At 43.4% G+C, this 19,893-nt stretch overlaps 1 protein-coding gene across 4 annotated transcripts in view; it reads right to left on the bottom strand.

The window, feature by feature from the left end:
* Nucleotides 1–1,774: 1,774 nt before the first annotated feature.
* The window catches only part of NOCT (nocturnin), a 30,932-nt gene continuing 12,813 nt past the window's right edge, over nt 1,775–19,893 (bottom strand). For 3 of the 4 annotated variants that reach the window (XM_045391852.3, XM_074040491.1, XM_005555932.4), the window contains 2 exons: nt 4,585–4,854; nt 1,775–2,817 (listed from right to left, as the gene is read on the bottom strand). In XM_045391852.3, the coding sequence (XP_045247787.2) occupies nt 1,982–2,817; nt 4,585–4,854 (1,106 nt within the window). In that variant the 3' untranslated portion in view covers nt 1,775–1,981. The remainder of the gene's footprint in view (nt 2,818–4,584; nt 4,855–19,893) is intronic. The other variant, XM_074040492.1, reaches the window with a different exon arrangement.

Below are 19,893 nucleotides of genomic sequence, written 5' to 3'. Positions count from 1 at the left end.
TGACTAGCAATTAGTCATGCTAAAATCTGAACCAGTTCTACATTTGGTAGATGTTCTCATGCTTGTCATTCTTTCCAGTAGCCCCAAAATTGTGTGCATACTATGTTACTTCTGAAAACCTCATTTGTTTTAAAAGTGGTTCTATTACAGAATGAGTGATCCATTTCAGTGGATGTTGTTGCAGCTACCACATACACAGAGAGCATAAGTGCCGTCAACTTGCAGCTACAGATCTATCTTTGTTCACTTTTACAGTGAAGGCTCCGTGTGTGAATGGATATATGTGGGTCATTACGATAAAACAGTATTAAAGGAGAAAATCTACTCCCAGATTCTTTTTGGACTACAAAGACATTAAAAGCACTAGCTTTAAAAGACCGTTTATTAATCTTATGTATTTACAACTCACAAATTAAAATATCTATTACCAGTAAGTTATTTTGTTTGGAAGAGGCTTTACCTGTAATTTGTACTTTTATTTCTGATGGAAGAGAATTCCAGGTTTTTTGTTTTTTTGTTTTATTTTTGAGACAGAGTTTCACTCTTGTTGCCCAGGCTAGAGTGCAATGGTGCGGTCTCGGCTCACTGCAACCTCCGCCTCGCAGGTTCAAGCGATTCTCCTGCTTCAGCCTCCCAAGTAGCTGGATTACAGGCACCTGCCACCAAACCCAGCTAATTTTTGTATTTTTAGTAGAGATGAGGTTTCACCATGTTGGCCACGCTGGTCTCGAACTCCTGACCACAACTGATCCACCCGCCTTGGCCTCCCAAAGTGCTGGGATTACAAGCGTAAGCCACCACACCCAACCCAAGTTATCTAATTTTTACATTCTTCTTTCTAGATATTTTGAATCACAGTATCTGGCTATCTTAGGAAATTTCAATGAAAGCCCATTAACAGGCTTTCTAGAAAGTTTCCTATCTCTGAAAAGAAGGTCCTACTGACTCTCTTGGCCACTGCCACATACGGCTTCTAAATAACCTATTGTGAATAGCATATTCCAATACAAATAATGATGACATCAAGTGACTAATATCAAATGTATACCAATATTATTCCAATGGCAAAGTTTAAATATGTAACAGCAATACAATAATGAAAACTAATTGATTAAATAATTGAAAACTAATTGGAATCTCTTCAAGAAACACAGTAACAGGGAACGTAGAGGCAGCACAAGGATTATTTTAAGAATGTATTAAAGAAATCTGACATTTAAATAACAAAAGCCCCTCCAGGCTAAATATTGTTCCTTTGCACTCATTTTGTTACAGCCCAAATGAAAATATTTTAAAGCTTTATGAAAATTACCATAAATTACTTTCTCTATAACTTCTCCTGCATGGTTCTAAAATGTTCATAATGCTATAATTTATTTACCTAATTTTATATGAAGATATAAAAAATAAATATTGCCATGCATATTGTTGACATTTTAAAAACCCACAAATAACTTAAAATGCTGTTTAGAGAAATTACTCCTACATACTAGTATGGAAGATTCAAGCAAGTCTGAGTTTTTATAGCATCCTCAAACTGAAAAAGCTTCAAAATAACCGAATTTATTATTTTAGAAATAGAGATGGGGTCTCATGCCATGTTGCTCAGGCTGGACTTGAACTCCTGGGTTCTAGTGATTCTCTCACCTTAGCCTCCCAATGTGCTGGTGTTACAGGCATGAGCAGCCACCGCACCTGACCAAAACAAGCCAATTTAATGCCCTTAAATGGTCAAAATGGAATATTAAGGAAAAGAAAACAATACAAGCCAAAATTGGAGTGCAAACACCTTTTTTGCTATAGGTTTTAATTGAAAAGATCTGTGAACTAAAGGGAGTATTTTCCAAGGGCATGCTGGAAACAGAAAATGAAATGATAGAAACTTCCCATGTTTCTATCCTTCCTCTGGCATTGTCTTATCCTATTTGTTTCCTGAAACATCCCGTTAAGACTCTTGTGATTAAAAAGACAAAGCAAGTATTTATAAAAGTCCATCGGGTTCCTCAGTAAAGCTGAAGTCACATACTAGAGACAGGTGGTCTGAAGGATAATTGAAGGAAGGTAGCCTGTTGGGTCCAATCTGTTCTTCAGTGAGCAGATCGAGAGCTGACCTTACATTCAGAGCATGTTTAGAATACCAGATATAATCCAGGGTGTGCCTGCACTCCCCTGAGGTCCGGATCTTCCAGGTAGTGTATGGGGGTTCTGACTGCCCATCAGCACTCAGCAGCTTGTAGGCGCTGTTCAGGTTGAGGCTAGAGGAAGCAAAGTGTTTGTAGACCTCTTCTGTTGGCTCTGCATTGAAGTCCCCACACACAATAAGGGGAATCTTGGCTCCTTGGGTGATGTTTTGCAGGTTCTGAAGGAGGTCACAGCCTTGAGCTGATCGAAACCGCTCCCAGCCAGTGCGTGCTTTTAGATGGGTGACAGCAATGCAGAACTGTCGGCCTGACTCCTTGCACTCCAGGGTCTGTGCAATGGCCACCTGGTTGGTTTTCAGTGTCATGGCTGTCAGCCTAATATTGGCACTGTTGACTAGCTTGAATCGGTTTTGAAGAAAAAATAAGGCACAGCCATCTGGTCCATTGTTGTGTTCTACATCTAGACAAGGTGACCAGGGTTTGGGGAAAAACGTGCCTTGATAACCTAGTCTACTGAGGAGTGGTTGGAAGGTGTCAAAATAGTGGTCCACCTCTTGGAGGCACAATATATCAGGCTGGTAGGCCAGGATTTCTTCTAGGATGAGACATTTCCTTTCTTCCCATTTGAGTGCTTCAACAGGGCATTGTACAAAGTTGTCTTTGCCTTCTCCAAGAGCTGAAAAGAAAAAGCCAGTCAGCTGTCAGGTCTTAGAGAACCATAACTTCAAAGTACCCAGGAGGTTTGGCATCACTCAACACCCTCAGAATGCTTCCTCTGCTTCAAAAGCTTGGAGTAGTTCTCTGTCCAAACTGTATTACCCTATCCAAACTAAATCACCTCTCACTATGTGGATGAAGCACACAACAGATCTTTTGTTTCAGAACTATTTCATGTAACTATATTCCAGGATATCAAGATCTTACTTAAGGAAACTGCTTTGCAGTCCCAGGGATCTAAGCTATGTCAAAAGAAATAAATGTCAATTAAAAAAAATTTTTTTTTGGTTTTTTAAAACACCAAATATTTAACGCCAAGTATTAGTTTTAACCCTGACTATAAAGACACTACTCAGAATGAATGGGACTTATTTTATGGAAAAAGAATCAAAGATTGGTAAGTCACGGAATCTCCTCTTATTTTCCATGAAAAAAAAAAAAATCAGGCCCTTGTTTTTCTTAAAATCTCAACTGCTACATAAAGTTGATTGACACATCTGTTTTTTAATTTGGCAGACCCAGGAAAGAAATCCTTTCTACCATAACAAAGTAATATACACACACGTATATATATACACATACACGTATATATATGTATTTTTTTTTGAGATGCAGTCTCGCTCTGTCCCCCTGGCTGGAGTACAGTGGCTCAATCTCAGCTCATTACAACCTCCATCTCCCAGGTTCAAGTGATTCTCCTGCCTCAGCCTCCTGAGTAGCTGGGATTACAGGCACACACCACCACACCCAGCTAGTTCCTTTTGTATATTTAGGAGATGGGGTTTCACCATGTTGCTCAGACTGGTCTTGAACTCCTGACCTTAGGTGATCTGCCGAACTCAGCCTGCCAAAGTGCTGGGATTACAGGCGTGAGCCACCGCGCCTGGCCACAAAGTAATAGAGAACTGAAGCAACATCATTTTGGTCTCAAGTTATATAAATGAGTATGAATAATATGGCTAGACTCACCTCCACCCACACAGAGCTGCCATTTTCTGCATAAAGTTCTGTGTTACCCAGCTTCTTCCCTGCAAATGGTATCGTGGTGCTATGGACTGAAAGCTGGGGGCAACAGAAAGTTTGAGGCTGTTCCATTCAACTGCCTAATAAAAGGCAGGGTTCTTCAAATTTGGATCTGCTGGGAAGTAGACAGACTTTCATTGTTCATGGATAGTCCACAAACATGGAAGGTGTAAAGAATAAACCGTGAGTTACTTGCTTTAATTGTAAAAACCAGGTCAGGTGCGGTGGCTCACGCCTGTAATCCCAGCACTTTGGGAGGCCGAGGTGGGTGGATCACCTGAGGTCAGGAGTTCGTGACCAGCCTGACCAACATGGAGAAACCCCGTTTCTACTAAAAATACAACATTAGTTGGGTGTGGTGGCGCATGCCTGTAATCCCAGCTACTCAGGAGGCTGAGGCAGGAGAATCACTTGAACCCGGGAGGCGGTGGTTGCAGTGAGTTGAGATTGTGCCATTGCACTGCAGCTTGGGCAACAAGAGTCAAACTCCATCTCAAAAAACAACAACAAAAAACCCAGATGACTCCCTGTCTTAACCTCTTCTAGGAGCTCTCCATGCTGTTCTAGTCACCCTATCCTTCTACACCTCCATCTGCCCACACTTCTTCCTTCCATATAAAACATCAGTGACCTGAGGATGTGCAGAAGCAGAAAGGCAGTCACAGCAAACTTGACTGCACAGGCACAAAAGCATCGGGCATACCTTGGGCGAGGATGTTCCACTGCATAACCCTTATAGGCGGGTGGGTACTAGGGCAGTCTGTCCTCAGATCCACAAAATCCCTCTGGAACCGGGGAGGTCGGGTGTGCAGGACGGCCCTGCATTCCTCAAGAAGCTCTTTAGGATCGATGGGCTCCAGATGTTCTGGGTCAGGTGACACCAAATACTCTGGGTGCTGGGAGGCAGCGCTGCTGTTCAGTGTCTTGGCAAGAGCACTATAGAGTCTGCTTGTACCGGTTCCCATGGAACACGCTACGGAAAAGGAAATCACAATTACACATTCAGCTCCTTTTCCTGACTTCTCGCCCAGCACAACTGTAAGATAAACATTTACTGTCCACAGAAACCAGGAGCTCAATTGTTGCCATATTCATGTATAAAGTCATTTCTTTTTTTTTTTTGTCTTTTTGAGATGGAGTTCCGCTCTTGTTGCCCAGGCTGGAGTGCAATGACGCGATGTCGGTTCACTGCAACCTCTGCCTCCCAGGTTCAAGCAATTCTCCTGCCTTAGCCTCCCAAGTAGCTGGGATTACAGGCATGCACCTTTACCCCCTGCTAATTTTGTATTTTTAGTAGAGATGGGGTTTCTCCATGTTGGTCAGGCTAGTCTGGAACTCCCGACCTCAGGTGATCCGCCTGCCTTGGCCTCTCGAAGTGCTGGGATTACAGGTGTGAACCACCACGCCCGGTGTATAAAGCCATCTCTACAGAGGCAGAATAAAGGAGTTTCCAGGTTCCAGCTTTCTACTAGGACAGTTAATTTAAGTACTACCATTAAAACTAATCTCTGATTAACAATGAAAACTCATCCTTTTAAGGTAGAAATACCTTGATCTTGATGGCCTCTTCTAACCTAGGATTTGTCTTTGTAATTTATAAACCCAGTCTTTAAAAAAGAGCATGGCGGCCAGGCACGGTGGCTCAAGCCTGTAATCCCAGCACTTTGGGAGGCCGAGACGGGCGGATCACGAGGTCAGGAGATCGAGACCATCCTGGCGAACACGGTGAAACCCCGTCTCTACTAAAAAATACAAAAAAACTAGCCGGGCGAGGTGGCGGGCGCCTGTAGTCCCAGCTACTCGGGAGGCTGAGGCAGGAGAATGGCGTGAACCCGGGAGGCGGAGCTTGCAGTGAGCTGAGATCCGGCCACTACACTCCAGCCTGGGCAACAGAGCGAGACTCCGTCTCAAAAAAAAAAAAGAAAAAAGAGCATGGCTTAACAAAATCTACATTCCTTTTTCTATATATCTTAATAAGAACTTAAAAGACTAGGCTGGGCATGGTGGCTCACACCTGTAATCCCAGTTCTTTGGGAGGCTGAGGTGGGTGGATCACTTGAGATCAGGAGTTCGAGACCAGCCTGGCCAACATGGCGAAACCCCATCTCCACCAAAAATATAAAAAATTAGTCGGGTGTGGTAGTATGTGCCTGTAATCCCAGCTACTCAGGAGGCTGAGGCAGGAGACTCGCTTGAACCAGGGCATGGTGGTTGCAGTGAGCCGAGATCACTCTCCTGTGCTCCAGCCTGGGTGACATAGCGAGACTAAAATAAAAAAAAGACTAGTTTGTGGCCGGGCGTGGTGGCTCACGCCTGTAATCCCAGTACTTTGGGAGGCCAAGGCGGGCGGATCACGAGGTCAGGAGATTGAGACCATCCTGGCTAACACGGTGAAACCCCGTGTTACTAAAAATACTCTACTAAAAATACAAAAAATTAGCCAGGCTTGGTGGCAGGTGCCTGTAGTCCCAGCTACTCGGGAGGCTGAGGCAGGAGAATGGCGTGAACCCGGGAGGCGGAGCTTGCAGTGAGCTGAGATCCCGCCACTGCACACTCCAGCCTGGGCGACAGAGTGAGACTCCGTCTCAAAAAAAAAAAGACTAGTTTGTAAGAAGTGAAATGTTAGAAAGCCCATGTTAATGTTAATCCTGGGTGAGAAATTAGGTAATAGCAGGCTGCTTGCTACCCTGGTCATTTCATCTATACAGATCCCTCTGTTGGGGAAAGTAATGGCTGGATTCTTTCCCATTTCTCTTAGATGTTAAGTGTAAATCAAGGCTTGGGCTTTCTGTAGAACTGTGAACTTCATTGAGTGGTATAGTCTATAATCTAGTATCAATTGCTGGATTTCTTAAAATCCAGAAAAGGGGCTGAGGCCAGAAGGGGTTAAGAGTAAGCTGAGTTTGGTCAGCTAACTTCCATCCAGGGCACTACCTTCTCATGAGTTGCCCACATTTCCTGGGATCCTAGAAAGACAAAGAGCAAGGAAAAATGCAGGAAGCACCAGTTACTTTGTCTTCCCAAGTAATTTTTAGTGTTTTGCTTTTTATAATTCATTAAGGAGAATAGAGCATAATCTTCAACTAATTAGCATTATGTGGCAGTTCACTTGAAAGCAGTTGATTGCTTTTAGAGGTCAACTATGTTTTATTTTCATTATAGTATAAATCAGGGGCACGTTTTACTGGGAGTAATGTCCAAATTTCTGTGTATGATAAAGGCAATCTGGATTTCCCTCTCCTGAAAGATACAAAGTTTTCTTTATAAAATATAAACATTTTATAAATGTAAATATTATATAAAGTTTTTGTTATAAAATTTGGCAGGCTCATCAACCACATCTCAAACTAGCAGTCAATCAAATTAACTGTGGCAGGTTACAAAGGAAATTCAAATATTTACCACCAAATGTCCTTGAACATTAAGGTCAATGAGGATGCAAGCATGCTTTTTTTGTTCCTTCCTGTCTACTCAAAGTAGTTTTTCCCGCCAGTAAGAAAGCTAGACTACAGCAAATAAACACATACTAATTTTCCCAACAAACACGGCAGGTGTGTGTGCATCCGCAAGCAAGCATGCGCTCCCACAAGCACACACACACACAACTGTTTCCAAACTGTTTGATTTCAATAATTTCATTTTAATTGATCTCCGCCTGAGTACATGGGTCCAAAGGAAGAAACTGTCTTCACGGCTGGCAGTACAAGTTTTGAAAGTCTTTCTTCTTGTACTTTTTTTTTTTTTTAACTTCCTGTAGGTTTTTTGGGGAAAACAAACAAAAAACAGCCAAACATCCAAGTGTGGTCTCCTGATTAGCAACATCGGCATCACTTGAGATGGTGATCCCCAAACTGTGAGCTAACATGTCCCAGGGAACCACAGCAAACTCACAGGGACACCATGGTATATTTTATTTTTAAATGTGAAATAAACAGTGACGTTTGACACCTGTCAGGCTCCGGGCAGACTACTAGCTTGATGTAGAACTCAGTTTCAATAGGACTGCCCTACAGTCCTTTGCCTTTATCTTTGCCAAGCTGAGTTTTAGGGTGGTTATATGAAAAAACTACCATTTACAAAAGTGAGTGTGGAGAAAGAAGGATGATAGTGTCCAATGGGAGTCAAACATTTAAGGAGTATGTGAAATCAGAAAAGCAATCCTGAACCACACTCCTTCTAAAAATTTAGAAAAACCAATTTCACATGAAGAGAATAAAGAATAGAACAGTATCAGACAGTGAAAGCATGCCAGAAACATGTGCCCAGGAAGCAAATCAAACTGCATCCTATTGCAGAGTGAGCTAAGTCTTTAAGAAAATGATACAAGGCTGGGCGTGGTGGCTCAGGCCTGTAATCCCAGCACTTTGGGAGGCCAAGGCAGGCGGATCATGAGATCAGGAGATCAAGACCATCTTGGCTAAGTCGGTGAAACCCCATCTCTACTAAAAAAATACAAAAAAAAAAAAATTAGCCGGGCATGATGGCACACACCTGTAATCCCAGCTACTCTGGAGGCTGAGGCAGGAGAATGGCGAGAACCCGGGAGGTGGAGCTTGCAGTGAGCTGAGTTCATGCCACTGCACTCCAGCCTGGGCGACAGAGCGAGACTCTGTCTCAAAGAAAAAAAAGAAAAGAAAAGAAAATGATACAAGAGGCTGGGCGTGGTGGCTCATGCCTGTAATCCCAGCACTTTTTGGAAGGCTGAAGCAGGCGGATCACCTGAGGTCAGGAGTTCGAGATCAGCCTGGCCAACACAGCAAAACCCTGTCTCTACTAAAAAGGCAAAAATCAGCCAGACATGGTGTTGGGCGCCTGTAATCCCAGCTACTCGGGAGGCTGAGGCAGGAGACTCGCTTGAACCCGGGAGGAGGAGGTTGCAGTGAGCCGAGATGGCGCCATTTCACTCCAGCCTGGGCAACAGAGCAAGGCTCCGTCAAAAAAAAAAAAAAAAAAAAAAAAAAAAGACATGAAAGAATAACCTAAATCAGAATTAGAAAACTCAGAAATGAGACACCAAAAAGAATTAACAATAAAAATTAAAAAGAAATGAGAAAAAGATCAGAATCAAACTAAGGGTTGCATTTGTTTTAAATAAAAGGGAGAAAGTGACAAATACTAAAAATGAGCAAAGACCCAAAATATGAGTAATAGCAGTTCTTACAGATGAAGACCAATGAAAGGGAGCAAAATAAACCAAGAAAACTTTTAAAAACAATACTTAAAAAGTAGATATTGAAAAAAACACATTGCAAACTTGAGAGTATCAACCCAAAATGACCAACACCAAGTGGACTATTAAAAAAAAATCAGATTATCATCAGACTTCAACTGCAATGTTTTATGTGAGAAGAAAATGAAGTAATCTATTTAACATACATAAAGTGTAAGCCAAGGATTTTATATCCAGCAACACTAGAATATTGTCTCCAAGAGCCCCTTATGAGGAATCTACTAGTGCAAGGATTGGTGCTTTTGTACAGTCCTCAAGCTAAGAATGGCTTTTTTTTTTTTTTAACGGAGTCTCACTATGTTGCCCAGGTTGGTCTCAAACTCCTGAGCTCAAGCCATCCTCCCATCTCAGCCCCGCAAAGTGCTGGGATTACAGGCATAAGCCACCACACCCGACAAGCTAAGAAAGACTTTTACATTTAAAAAATGTGTTAAGTACACACACACTCACGAATACATTAACAGGACCATTTTTGGCCCACAGAGCCTAAATATTTACTAAGCAGCCTTCTTCAAAAGAAATTTGCCATACCTAGAACTAGAGAACAAGCTTCAGACCAAGATGACCAGAAACATTGGTGTAAGAACTGGTGCAGAGCACTAAACATAGAGCTACTTAGCAAATCAATCCTAAAGGAGACTGTCAGGGAGAATTCAGTATATAACGGCTATACGGCCCAACAATGAACACGAAGATTTAATACCCCAAAAAAGGAGGTGGCAGGATGAGAAAAGCATCTTCAATTTAAAAATGTTAAACTTTTCCATAAGTTTAATTGTAGCGATAACTAGCAATTATGACTGAGTGATCATAATTAGTAGTGGTGATATTGGCACTGCCATTCTGAGACTGCTGTGTATATATGAGATGAATCAAATGGGATAGTCTATCATTCCCTGTTGTCTCTTGGGGGATCTAGTTTTTGAAATGCATTTAATAGGCTGTTAGATACAATTCTCAAGGAAAACATTCTTGTTAAAGCCAGCTCATTTTGAACCAATAGCAGATTATCAAATCTGGTCATCTACCTTATTTGGCCTCAGAGCCTCTTGGTGGTTTTCAACAGAAGACTAAGCTTTTGAGATGCAGGATATACTGCAGCATGGCCAAATTCTAAGGCCTCAAAAGAGCAATTCTAGTCCCAGTTCTATGACTATTTAGCTGTGCCACAACTCTCTAGACCTGCTTATCTAACTTTTTAAAATTTATTTTATTTATTTATTTGTTTGAGATGGAGTCTCGCTCCACCACTAGGCTGGAGTGCAGTGGTGTGATCTCGGCTCACTGCAACCTCCACCTCCCAGGCTCAAGTGATTCATCTGCCTCAGCCTCCCGAGTAGTTGGGACTACAGGCGTGTTTCACCACACCCCACTAATTTTTGTATTTTTAGTAGAGACAGAGTTTCACCATGTTGGCCAGGCTGGTCACAAACTCCTGACCTCAAGTGACCCACCCACCTTGGCCTCCCAAAGTGCTGAGATTACAGGCGTGAGCCACCGCACCCAGCCTTTTTTTTTTTTTTTCCCAAAGGGCCTGTTTTTTGTAAGGGCCTCACTCTGTTACCCAGGCTGGAATGCAGTGCTATGATCATAGCCCACTGCAACCTCAACTCCTGGGCTCAAGCCATCCTCCCACCTCAGCCTCCCGAGTAGCTGTGACTGCAGGTGCACACCACCACACCCAGCCAAGATCTGCTTACTTCTCTTTAAAATGAGGGCTTACGTGATCTTAATTTTCCAAGATCAGGTGGAAAAGGCATCTGGGTTAGAACAGGGAAAACTCTTCAAATCTATGTTCCTATGTTCCTCATCCCTACTGTTGAGGATATGAGACACATATCTTCCTATTAATAAAAGTTGGGCCAGGTGGGGTGGCTCACACCTGTAATCCTAGCACTTTCGGAGGCTGAGGCGGGAGGTTCCCTGGAGTCCAGGAGTTCGAGACCAGCCTGGACAACACAGTGAGACCCTGTCTCTACAAAAATAAAAAAATAATTATTATTATTTAAAAAGATGTTTCATTCAGAATTTCTATTCTCGTATTTCAAAAACAATGAATAATTCTTGTCAGGTGTGATAACACTACTCATATATGGAATAATACACTGCAATTTGCCTTTCAAGTTTTATTGGCATAGCCCTTTTGCCCTTGTTTCGCAGTAGATTAATTCATCTGAGAAAGATATTATTAGGCTACATTTTGAATAAGAGACTAGGTAGAGAGGAATCATTAGGAAGTGTTTACTACAGTCTTGTCTCTGCCCCCTTAGACCTTACAGGAAACCCGAAGATATTCCCCAAGGTGGACTGATGCAACACTGCCTGCCAGAGTATTTAACCACAACATGACACAGGACAAGCCCTCTAATACTAAGTACCTGGGAAACATTAGTCTGTTGCATAATGATCATGAAGTTAGGACAGAGAGATACAGATGGTCCTGAAAGACATTTCCACTCATCCACCCTTGTTCTAGACAGCTTACTGAGGGACTCCCTTGTGTCAGGCTGTTCTGTGCTCCCTGCAATTCGAGTTACGCCAATAAAATATGTGCTGATATTTTCCCTCAAAAAATTAGCAAGTATTTGGGGAAAGATTAATACTCATGAATTCATGACAGAAAAACTGGGTGCTAACTATGCAGAATCACTAGGGTATAATAAGAGTTAAAACAATCAGGATGGATAAGACTAACCAGAAAAAGGACTTTGAAAAAATAGGATTTAGATATGAAACTCTAATTTGTGACAAGTATACCACTTGGCCCACCATGGGTGGCCACTCTCATCTTCTGCCCCACTCAAACCACAGACACAAATGGCTGTTCATTCATTTTTTTGGTCAAATCTTTGAGTTGGAACCAGGCAGTGGCTCACACTTATAATTCCAGCTACTCAGGAGGCTGAGGCAGGAGGCTCACTTGAGGCCAGGAGTTTGAGGCCAGCCTGGGCAACATAGCAAGACTCTGTCTCTCTAGAGAAAAAAAATTAAAATCTCTCTAGGAAAAAAAAAAGTTTGAGTGCCTATTGTGTACCAGACACTACCCTGGAGATATATCACTGAGCAAAACAGAGGAGTATCTCTGCCCTCATGGAGCTTGTGTTCTTTGTAGTGGGGAGAGACAAACAAGACCCTGTATACAAACATATATATGTGTGTAGTCTGTCATATAATGAAAAGTGCTTTGGAGAAAAATAAAGGGAAAAGGTGGAATAGGGAATGCTTGTGGGCAGGGAGCTGTTATTGGATATGTGACGCTTATGGAGGCCTCACCAAAAGATGGAATTTGAGCAGACACTGGGAAGGGGTAAGGAAATAGCCTCGCTGGAGACCTGATAGAACATTCCAAGCAGAGGGAACAGCAAGTGCAAAATCCCTGAGGAACATGTGTAGCAAGCTTGATAAACAGAGGGGACTACGGTGGCGTGAACAGTCTGAATAAAAGGAGATGAAGTCAGAGAAAAAGCAGTGAGAGGGAGCGGATCGAGTAGGGCCTTGCTGGTCTATCTAAAGACTTTGGCCTTTAACAGAGATGGAAGCAGCTGGAGAATTCTACTCAAGAGGAGAATCTGATTGACATTTTAAAAATATCACTGGTTGATATATTTAAAATACACTACACTACAGGAACATAGGGCAGACAGGAGGAAACTCATTTGAGGAAACGTACAATAATCTAGGCAAGAGATAGCAGGGGTGAACTAGGGGGGCAGCAGTGAAAGTGGTTGGATTCTCAATAAATCTAAAGTTGGATCCAACAAGTTTTGATAACTTGGATGTGATTTGTGACAGAGCAGTCAAAAAGGAGCCTGAAAGCTGGGTGTGGTGGCTCATGCCTGTAATCAAAACACTGCTTTGGGAGGCCAAGGCAGGAGGATCGCTTAGGGTCAGGAGTTCGAGACCAGACTGGGCAACATCGGCAGCCCCCGTCTCTACAACAAAACAAAACAGAACAAAAACAAATTAACCAGGTGTAGTGGTGTGCATCGGTAGTCCCAGCTATTCGGGAGGCTGAACTGGGTTGCTTGAGCCCAGGAGATCAAGGCTGCAATGAGCTGTGATCATGCCACGGCACTCCAGCCTGGGTGACAGAGCGAGACCCTATGTATCTCTTAAAAAAAACAAAAAAGTGTCCACAGTTTCCAGCTGAGCGACCAGAAGGATAGAGTTGCCAACTACAGTGGTTAGGAAGACTTGACAGGGTTTACAGAAAATAGGAGTCCAACAATTAGATGACTGGCATTCAGGAGAGAGTTACAAACTGGAAACAAACATTGAGAGATATTAATGTACAGAAAAGACTGAATTGAGTTAGAAAGATCAAAGGATTGAGATCTGGGAAATCTGCAAAAGCAACATGAAATGACATGGCCAGAGAAGTAGGAGAACGTGAGCTGCGCAAAGTGGCTCACGCCTGTAATCCCAGCACTCTGGGAGGCTGAGGTGGGCAGATCACTTGAGCCGAGGAGTTTGAGACCAGCCTAGGCAACATATGAACATGTTTTTTGTGTCTCTACAAAAAACACAAAAATTAGCTGGGTGTGGTGGCATGTGCCTGTAGTCCCAGCTTCTTGAGGGGCTGAGGAGGGAGGATCACTTGAGCCCAGGTGTTTGAAGCTGCAGTGAACTGTGAACACGCCACTGCACTCCAGCCTGGGTGACACAGCAAGACCCTGTCACAACAACAACAACAACACAGCAAACAAACCAGGGCTAGGGAATTAATAACAAAGTAAATACTAGATAGACTTTACATATTATTTTTATACTTATGGCACAGTGCTAAGGCTTACTAAGAACTACCTAGGGACTATAATGTAGTGAGTCTACGTATTTAAATTTGTAAACTAAAGAAGACTGAAGATTGAGGGCCACCTTTTTCTTCTCCTCACTTTATTATGGTTTGAATGCATGTGCCCCAAAGGTCATGTATTAGAAACTTGATCCCCAAAGCAGCAGTGTTGGGAGCTGGGCAATGGGAGGTGTCTGGTCATGAGGGCATGGCTCTCATCAATGGCTTAATACCAATATGGTGGTGGGAGAGACACAGTGCTGTTGCAGGGGTGGGGGGTTTCTTATAAAAGGGCGAGTTCAGCCCTCTCTTGCCCTTCTACCTTCGGCCATGGCATGACACAGCAACAAGGCCCTTACCAGATGCCAGCCCTTTGAATGAACTTCCCAGCCTCCTGAACTTTAACTATATTTTCAGTTCTCATCAGAATCCTAGGAAGCAGATACTCTTATTATGCCAATTTCAAATGAGGGAATAGTCTGTAATCCTAGCACTTTGGGAGGCTGAGGTGGGTGGATCATTTAAATCCAGGAGTTTGAGAGTAGCCTGGGCAACATAGAGAGATCCTTTTCTAGATGTAATTAAAAAAAGAAAAAATTAGCTGGGCATGGTGGCATGTGCCTGTGGCTAGGGCAGGAGGATCACCTGAGCCCGGGAGGTGGAGGTTGCAGTGAACCATGATTGCACCACTGCACTCCATCTCTCAAAAAAACAAATAAACAAAACAAAAAACAAAATGAGAGAATAACTGAGTAACAAGTCTCATTGTTTCTCACCTACTTTAAAAAACAACTTAACATTCCCTTTGTTTTTTTTTGGAGATAGGGTCTCACTCCATTGCCCAAGCTGGAGCTGCAGCGCAGTGGTGCCGTCACAGCTCTCTGCATCCTCTAACTTCTGAGCTCAAGCAAACCTCCTGCCTCAGCCTAAGCAGCAGGGATTAGAGGTATATGCCACCAACTCCGGCTAATTTAAATTTTTTTTTCTTTTTGTAGAGACAGGGGTATCACTTTGTTTCCAGGCTGGTCTTGAACTCTTGGCTTCAAGCAATCCTCTCAGCTCAGCCTCTCAAAGTGTTGGGATTACAGGCATTGCCACCATACCTGGCCTAACATTCAACGTTTTTGAGATGGAGTCTCACTCTGTTGCCCAGGCTGGAGTGCAATGGCGCAGTCTCAGCTCACTGCAACGTCTGCCCCTCACCCAGTTCAAGCGATTCTCCTGCCTCAGTCTCTTGAGTAGCTGCGATCACAGTGGCACGCCACCACACCTGGCTAATTTTTATATATTTAGTAGAGATGGGGTTTTACCATGTTGGCTAAGGTGGTCTTGAACTCCTGACCTCAAGTGATCCACCCACCTTGGCCTCCCAAAGTGCTGGGATTACAGGTGTGAGCCACCACACCTGGCCACATTCACTTTTTTTTTGTTTTGGAGACGGAGTCTCGCTCTGTTGCCCTGGCTGGAGTGCAGTGGCACGATCTTGGCTCACTGCAACCTCCGCCTCCCAGGTTCAAGCAATTCTCCAGCCTCAGCCTCCCAAGTAGCTGGGACTACAGGTGCACGCCACCACACTCAGCTAATGCACATTCACTTTTTAATTTTTGAGTATCAACCATTAAAAAAAAAAATTCCTTTCATACATAAATACATGTTGATTTCCAGGATTTCAAACCATCTACTTAAGTTTTATGCCTTAATAGGAGTTGCTATTCAGGACTTTAAAAAGATTTTCAAACATTCATAATAGCTCAATATTCTTTTTTTTTTTTTTTTTTTTTTTTTTTTTTTTTTTGGGACGGAGTCTCGCTCTGTCGCCCAGGCTGGAGTGCAGTGGCGCAATCTCGGCTCACTGCAAGCTCCGCCTCCCGGGTTCACGCCATTCTCCTGCCTCAGCCTCCCGAGTAGCTGGGACTACAGGCGCCCGCCCCTGCGCCCGGCTAATTTTTTTTTCTATTTTTAGTAGAGACGGGGTTTCACCATGGTCTCGATCTCCTGACCTTGTGATCCGCCCACCTCGGCCTCCCAAAGTGCTGGGATTACAGGCGTGAGCCACCACGCCCGGCAATAGCTCAATATTCAAAGCTTATTTCCTAAGGCTAGACAGCACAAATAATTCACCCACGTGGCAATTAAGACACTGAAAAGTACCAAATCTTGACAAAACCTCTGCTGAACTCTATTTGGCACTCAAATTGGCTTCGGGTCTAATTTTATGTGTTTGGAAATTTTGGATTTGATTCCACACATATTTGGCTTCTGCTCACAATTCACTTTTCACAGACACAGTAATTCTCCTTTCCTTTTTTTATTAAAAAAGAATTTTAAAAAATAGGGACGAGATCTCACTAAGTTGCCCAGGCTGGCTTCAAACTCCTGGCCTTCAGTGATCTTTCCACCTCAGCCTCCCAAGGTGTTGGGATTGGGTGTGAGCCACTGCAATGGGCCAGCCACCATTCTCAATGCAACACAAATTACAAAATTCATACAGTTAACAGGCACATCAAAATAGCTTTATCTCTTCTGCCTAGTGTCCATTTAGCAACATCACCCCATCCCCTGCCACCGATTAATTCTTTAAGCACATTTTTACATACATTTAGAACTGGATGTCTTAATTCCTTGTACCACTATTATTAAGACCTCACTGCTATCTTACTGTATAAGAATATAACTCTTCGGCCGGGCGCGGTGGCTCAAGCCTGTAATCCCAGCACTTTGGGAGGCCGAGACGGGCGGATCACGAGGTCAGGAGATCGAGACCATCCTGGCGAACACAGTGAAACCCTGTCTCTACTAAAAAATACAAAAAACTAGCCAGGCGAGGTGGCGGGCGCCTGTAGTCCCAGCTACTTGGGAGGCTGAGGCAGGAGAATGGCGTAAACCCGGGAGGCGGAGCTTGCAGTGAACTGGGCGACAGAGCGAGACTCCGCCTCAAAAAAAAAAAAAAAAAAAAAAAGAATATAAGTCTTCTTACCTTTATAAACAGCCTTTAAAGAACTGCCAGAGAATTCAGATTATTTAGATTTCTGAAATACAGTAGTAGTATGTGATCTCCCATTTGGTAATACCTGTACTTTCCTAAAAAACACAAGTGGGAGGCTGGGCGCGGTAGCTCACACCTGTAATCCCAGCACTTTGGGAGGCCAAGGTGGGTGGATCACCTGAAGTCAGGAGTTCGAGGCCAGCCTGACCAACATGGTGAAACCCCATCTCTACTAAAAATACAAAAATTAGCCAGGCGTGATGGCAGGCGCCTGTACTCCTAGCTACTTGGGAGGCTGAGGCAGGAGAATCGCTTGAACCTGGAAGGTGGAGGTTGCAGTGAGCCGAGATCGCACCACTGCAGTCCAGCCTGGGCGACAAGAGCAAGACTTCCTCTAAAAAAAAAAAAAGAAAAAAAAAAAAAAAAACCCACAAGTGGGCCAATCACAAATATATTTGAATATATGTACACCCTTAATACTACCAATTACTACACACTTCTAAAGCAATCAGGCAGATCACAATTCAAGTTCCTAAGAGTGCTGACCATAAGGAAAACGGTCGGGCTGCAATTAAACACCTTCACATTAATAATTAGAATGCTGGATGACGACCCCAACAGTCGAGGCCCAAACTGACTGGGCCCACCGTTCCAAGCACTCCTAACAGCACTCAGGAATCACTCAGGGCAGACCGCTCCCCACAGCTCCACACAGGGTTCCTTCCTCGGGCTGCCCAGCAACTGCCTGTTCTAGGCTTTGCCCAAACCATTCAGCGTCTAATTACTTCTCTCACAGTTTACGTTTAGTATCTTGAAATGGTGGCCTGGCAAAAACGCTAATTAAAAACCAAGCAACAGCCAGGATTATCTTGAGTACGCACCTGGGAAGCTATGGAAGTTGATCAACCTCCGCCCGAGGAAACCTTGAAGCACACACAACACAAAAACTGTAAGCCATCAACGGCACAGGAAGGCATCCCTGAAACAGCAATCCAATGCTGCCATCTACTGGCCATGCGTGTTGAACACAAAACTAAGCTAATTTAGCAGCTGATTTTCATTAGCCTTCTTAGAGTAGGTTCCAGAATACCTGGCTATCTTCAATACAAACGAGAATTCACACAAGATAACCACCAACTTTAAAGCAGCCTGACCTCGTCTCTACTAAAAAATACAAAAAACTAGCCGGGCGAGGTGGCCGGCGCCTGTAGTCCCAGCTACTCAGGAGGCTGAGACAGGAGAATGGCCCGAACCCGGGAGGCGGAGCTTGCAGTGAGCTGAGATCCGGCCACTGCACTCCAGCCTGGGCGACAGAGCGAGACTCCGTCTCAAAAAAATAAATAAATAAATAAATAAATAAAGCAGCCTGGATATTGGATATACAATATATTTATTTAATATATATTGAAGGAATCAACAAAGATTCACAGCAAACAGGCCTAGCTCTATGGATCAACCAATGGCTCTTCTTTTCTTATACCTGGCCCATTTTTCCTACTTAGGGTACCCTTGGATATTTGAACTACGACCTCTGTCCTTTACTCATGAGACTTTAAGCCTCCCAAGGGCAGGGGCTGTTTCTCTTATTTACCATTTCCCCCAGGATCCAGTCCAGTGATTTAAACAATTAATAAAAGATGGCAAGTGACAGCAAAGTACCAAAAAATTCTGTCAAACATTGATGGAGGACCACCTTTTATTGGTGGAGCATTTTTATGGTATACCAAGCATTTTTAATTGCTGTAACCAGTTACCTGCTCAAGAACCCATTGGTCATTATTTACACCACTTTATAGATAAGAACACTAAGGTTCAGAAGTGTAAATGAGGTCCTAAGTTACCATTAAATGTAACTCTAGGCCAGGCGTGGTGGCTCACGCCTGTAATCTCAGCACTGTGGAAGGGCAAAGCAGGTGGATCACCTGAGGTCAGGAGACCAACATGGCCAACAACACCGTCTCTACTAAAAATACAAAAAAATTAGCTGGGCTTGGTGGCAGGTGCCTGTAATCCCAGCTACTCAGGAGGCTGAGGTTCATAAGAATCGCTTGAACCTGGGAGGCAGAGGTTGCAGTGAGCAAAGATTGCGCCACTGCACTCCAGCCTGGACGACAGAAGCAAGACTGTTTCAAAAAAAAAAAAAAAAGTAACTATCTTTCTAAATTTTTGTGAAACTTTGGTGTGCACCCATCAGCAAGAAAAGCAAAACTCAAACAGTGTGACATGTCCCCTGAAGGTCCACCTGGCAAATGAATGCAGTTACCTTCAAATTTTACATGATGTGGGCTTTTATGACATGAATTTCCAGATCCTAGAGACTGGATTTTAAGTGCCAATTTAGGCAGAAGGATCGCTTGAGCCCAAGAACTTGAGACCAGCCTGGGCAATGTAGTGAGACCCCACTGCTATTAAATTTAAAATAAAAATAAACTAAGTGCCAAGGTAAGAAGATATTACTGTGTGGTAGAAATCAAATATTTTAGTTAGTGACCGACCAGGCTCCCAGTCTGTTACTGAGTGTCACTGACTGACTGTGACAGGCCTGCCTCGAGTACTGAGCCTTATAGCTGAAGCCTCAGCTCTCCCCAGGAAGTTCAGCCTGTGGTTCAGCAGAGGCAAGTCTTAAAGCACGGACTCAAGTTAGGCTGTCTGAATTCAAATCGTGGCTCCACTTTTTACTAATAGGATCCTGGATAACTTATTTACCTCTCTGCTTCTTCATTATCTTCTTCATATGGATAAGTGTAACCTACTTTATTTGGTTAGTGTGAGGATTGAGTTAAACTAGAGGTACTTGGCACATCCTAAGTGATTAGCTAAATGTTAGCTATTCTGTTTCATTCTGGAAAACTCACTTTTTTCCTAGGCATAAAGAGAAGGCTATTATTCAGCTGGGCGTGGTGGCTCATGCCTGTAATCCTGGCACTTTGGGAGGCCAAGGTGGGTGGATCACTTGAGGTCAGGAGTTTGAGACCAGACTGACCAACATGGTGAAACTCTGTCT

Source organism: Macaca fascicularis, chromosome 5 (genome assembly GCF_037993035.2).
Source record: "Macaca fascicularis isolate 582-1 chromosome 5, T2T-MFA8v1.1".
NCBI lineage: Eukaryota > Metazoa > Chordata > Mammalia > Primates > Cercopithecidae > Macaca > Macaca fascicularis.
The sequence above is the reverse complement of the archived record's forward strand: the minus strand, read 5'-3'. Positions and strand labels throughout refer to the sequence as shown.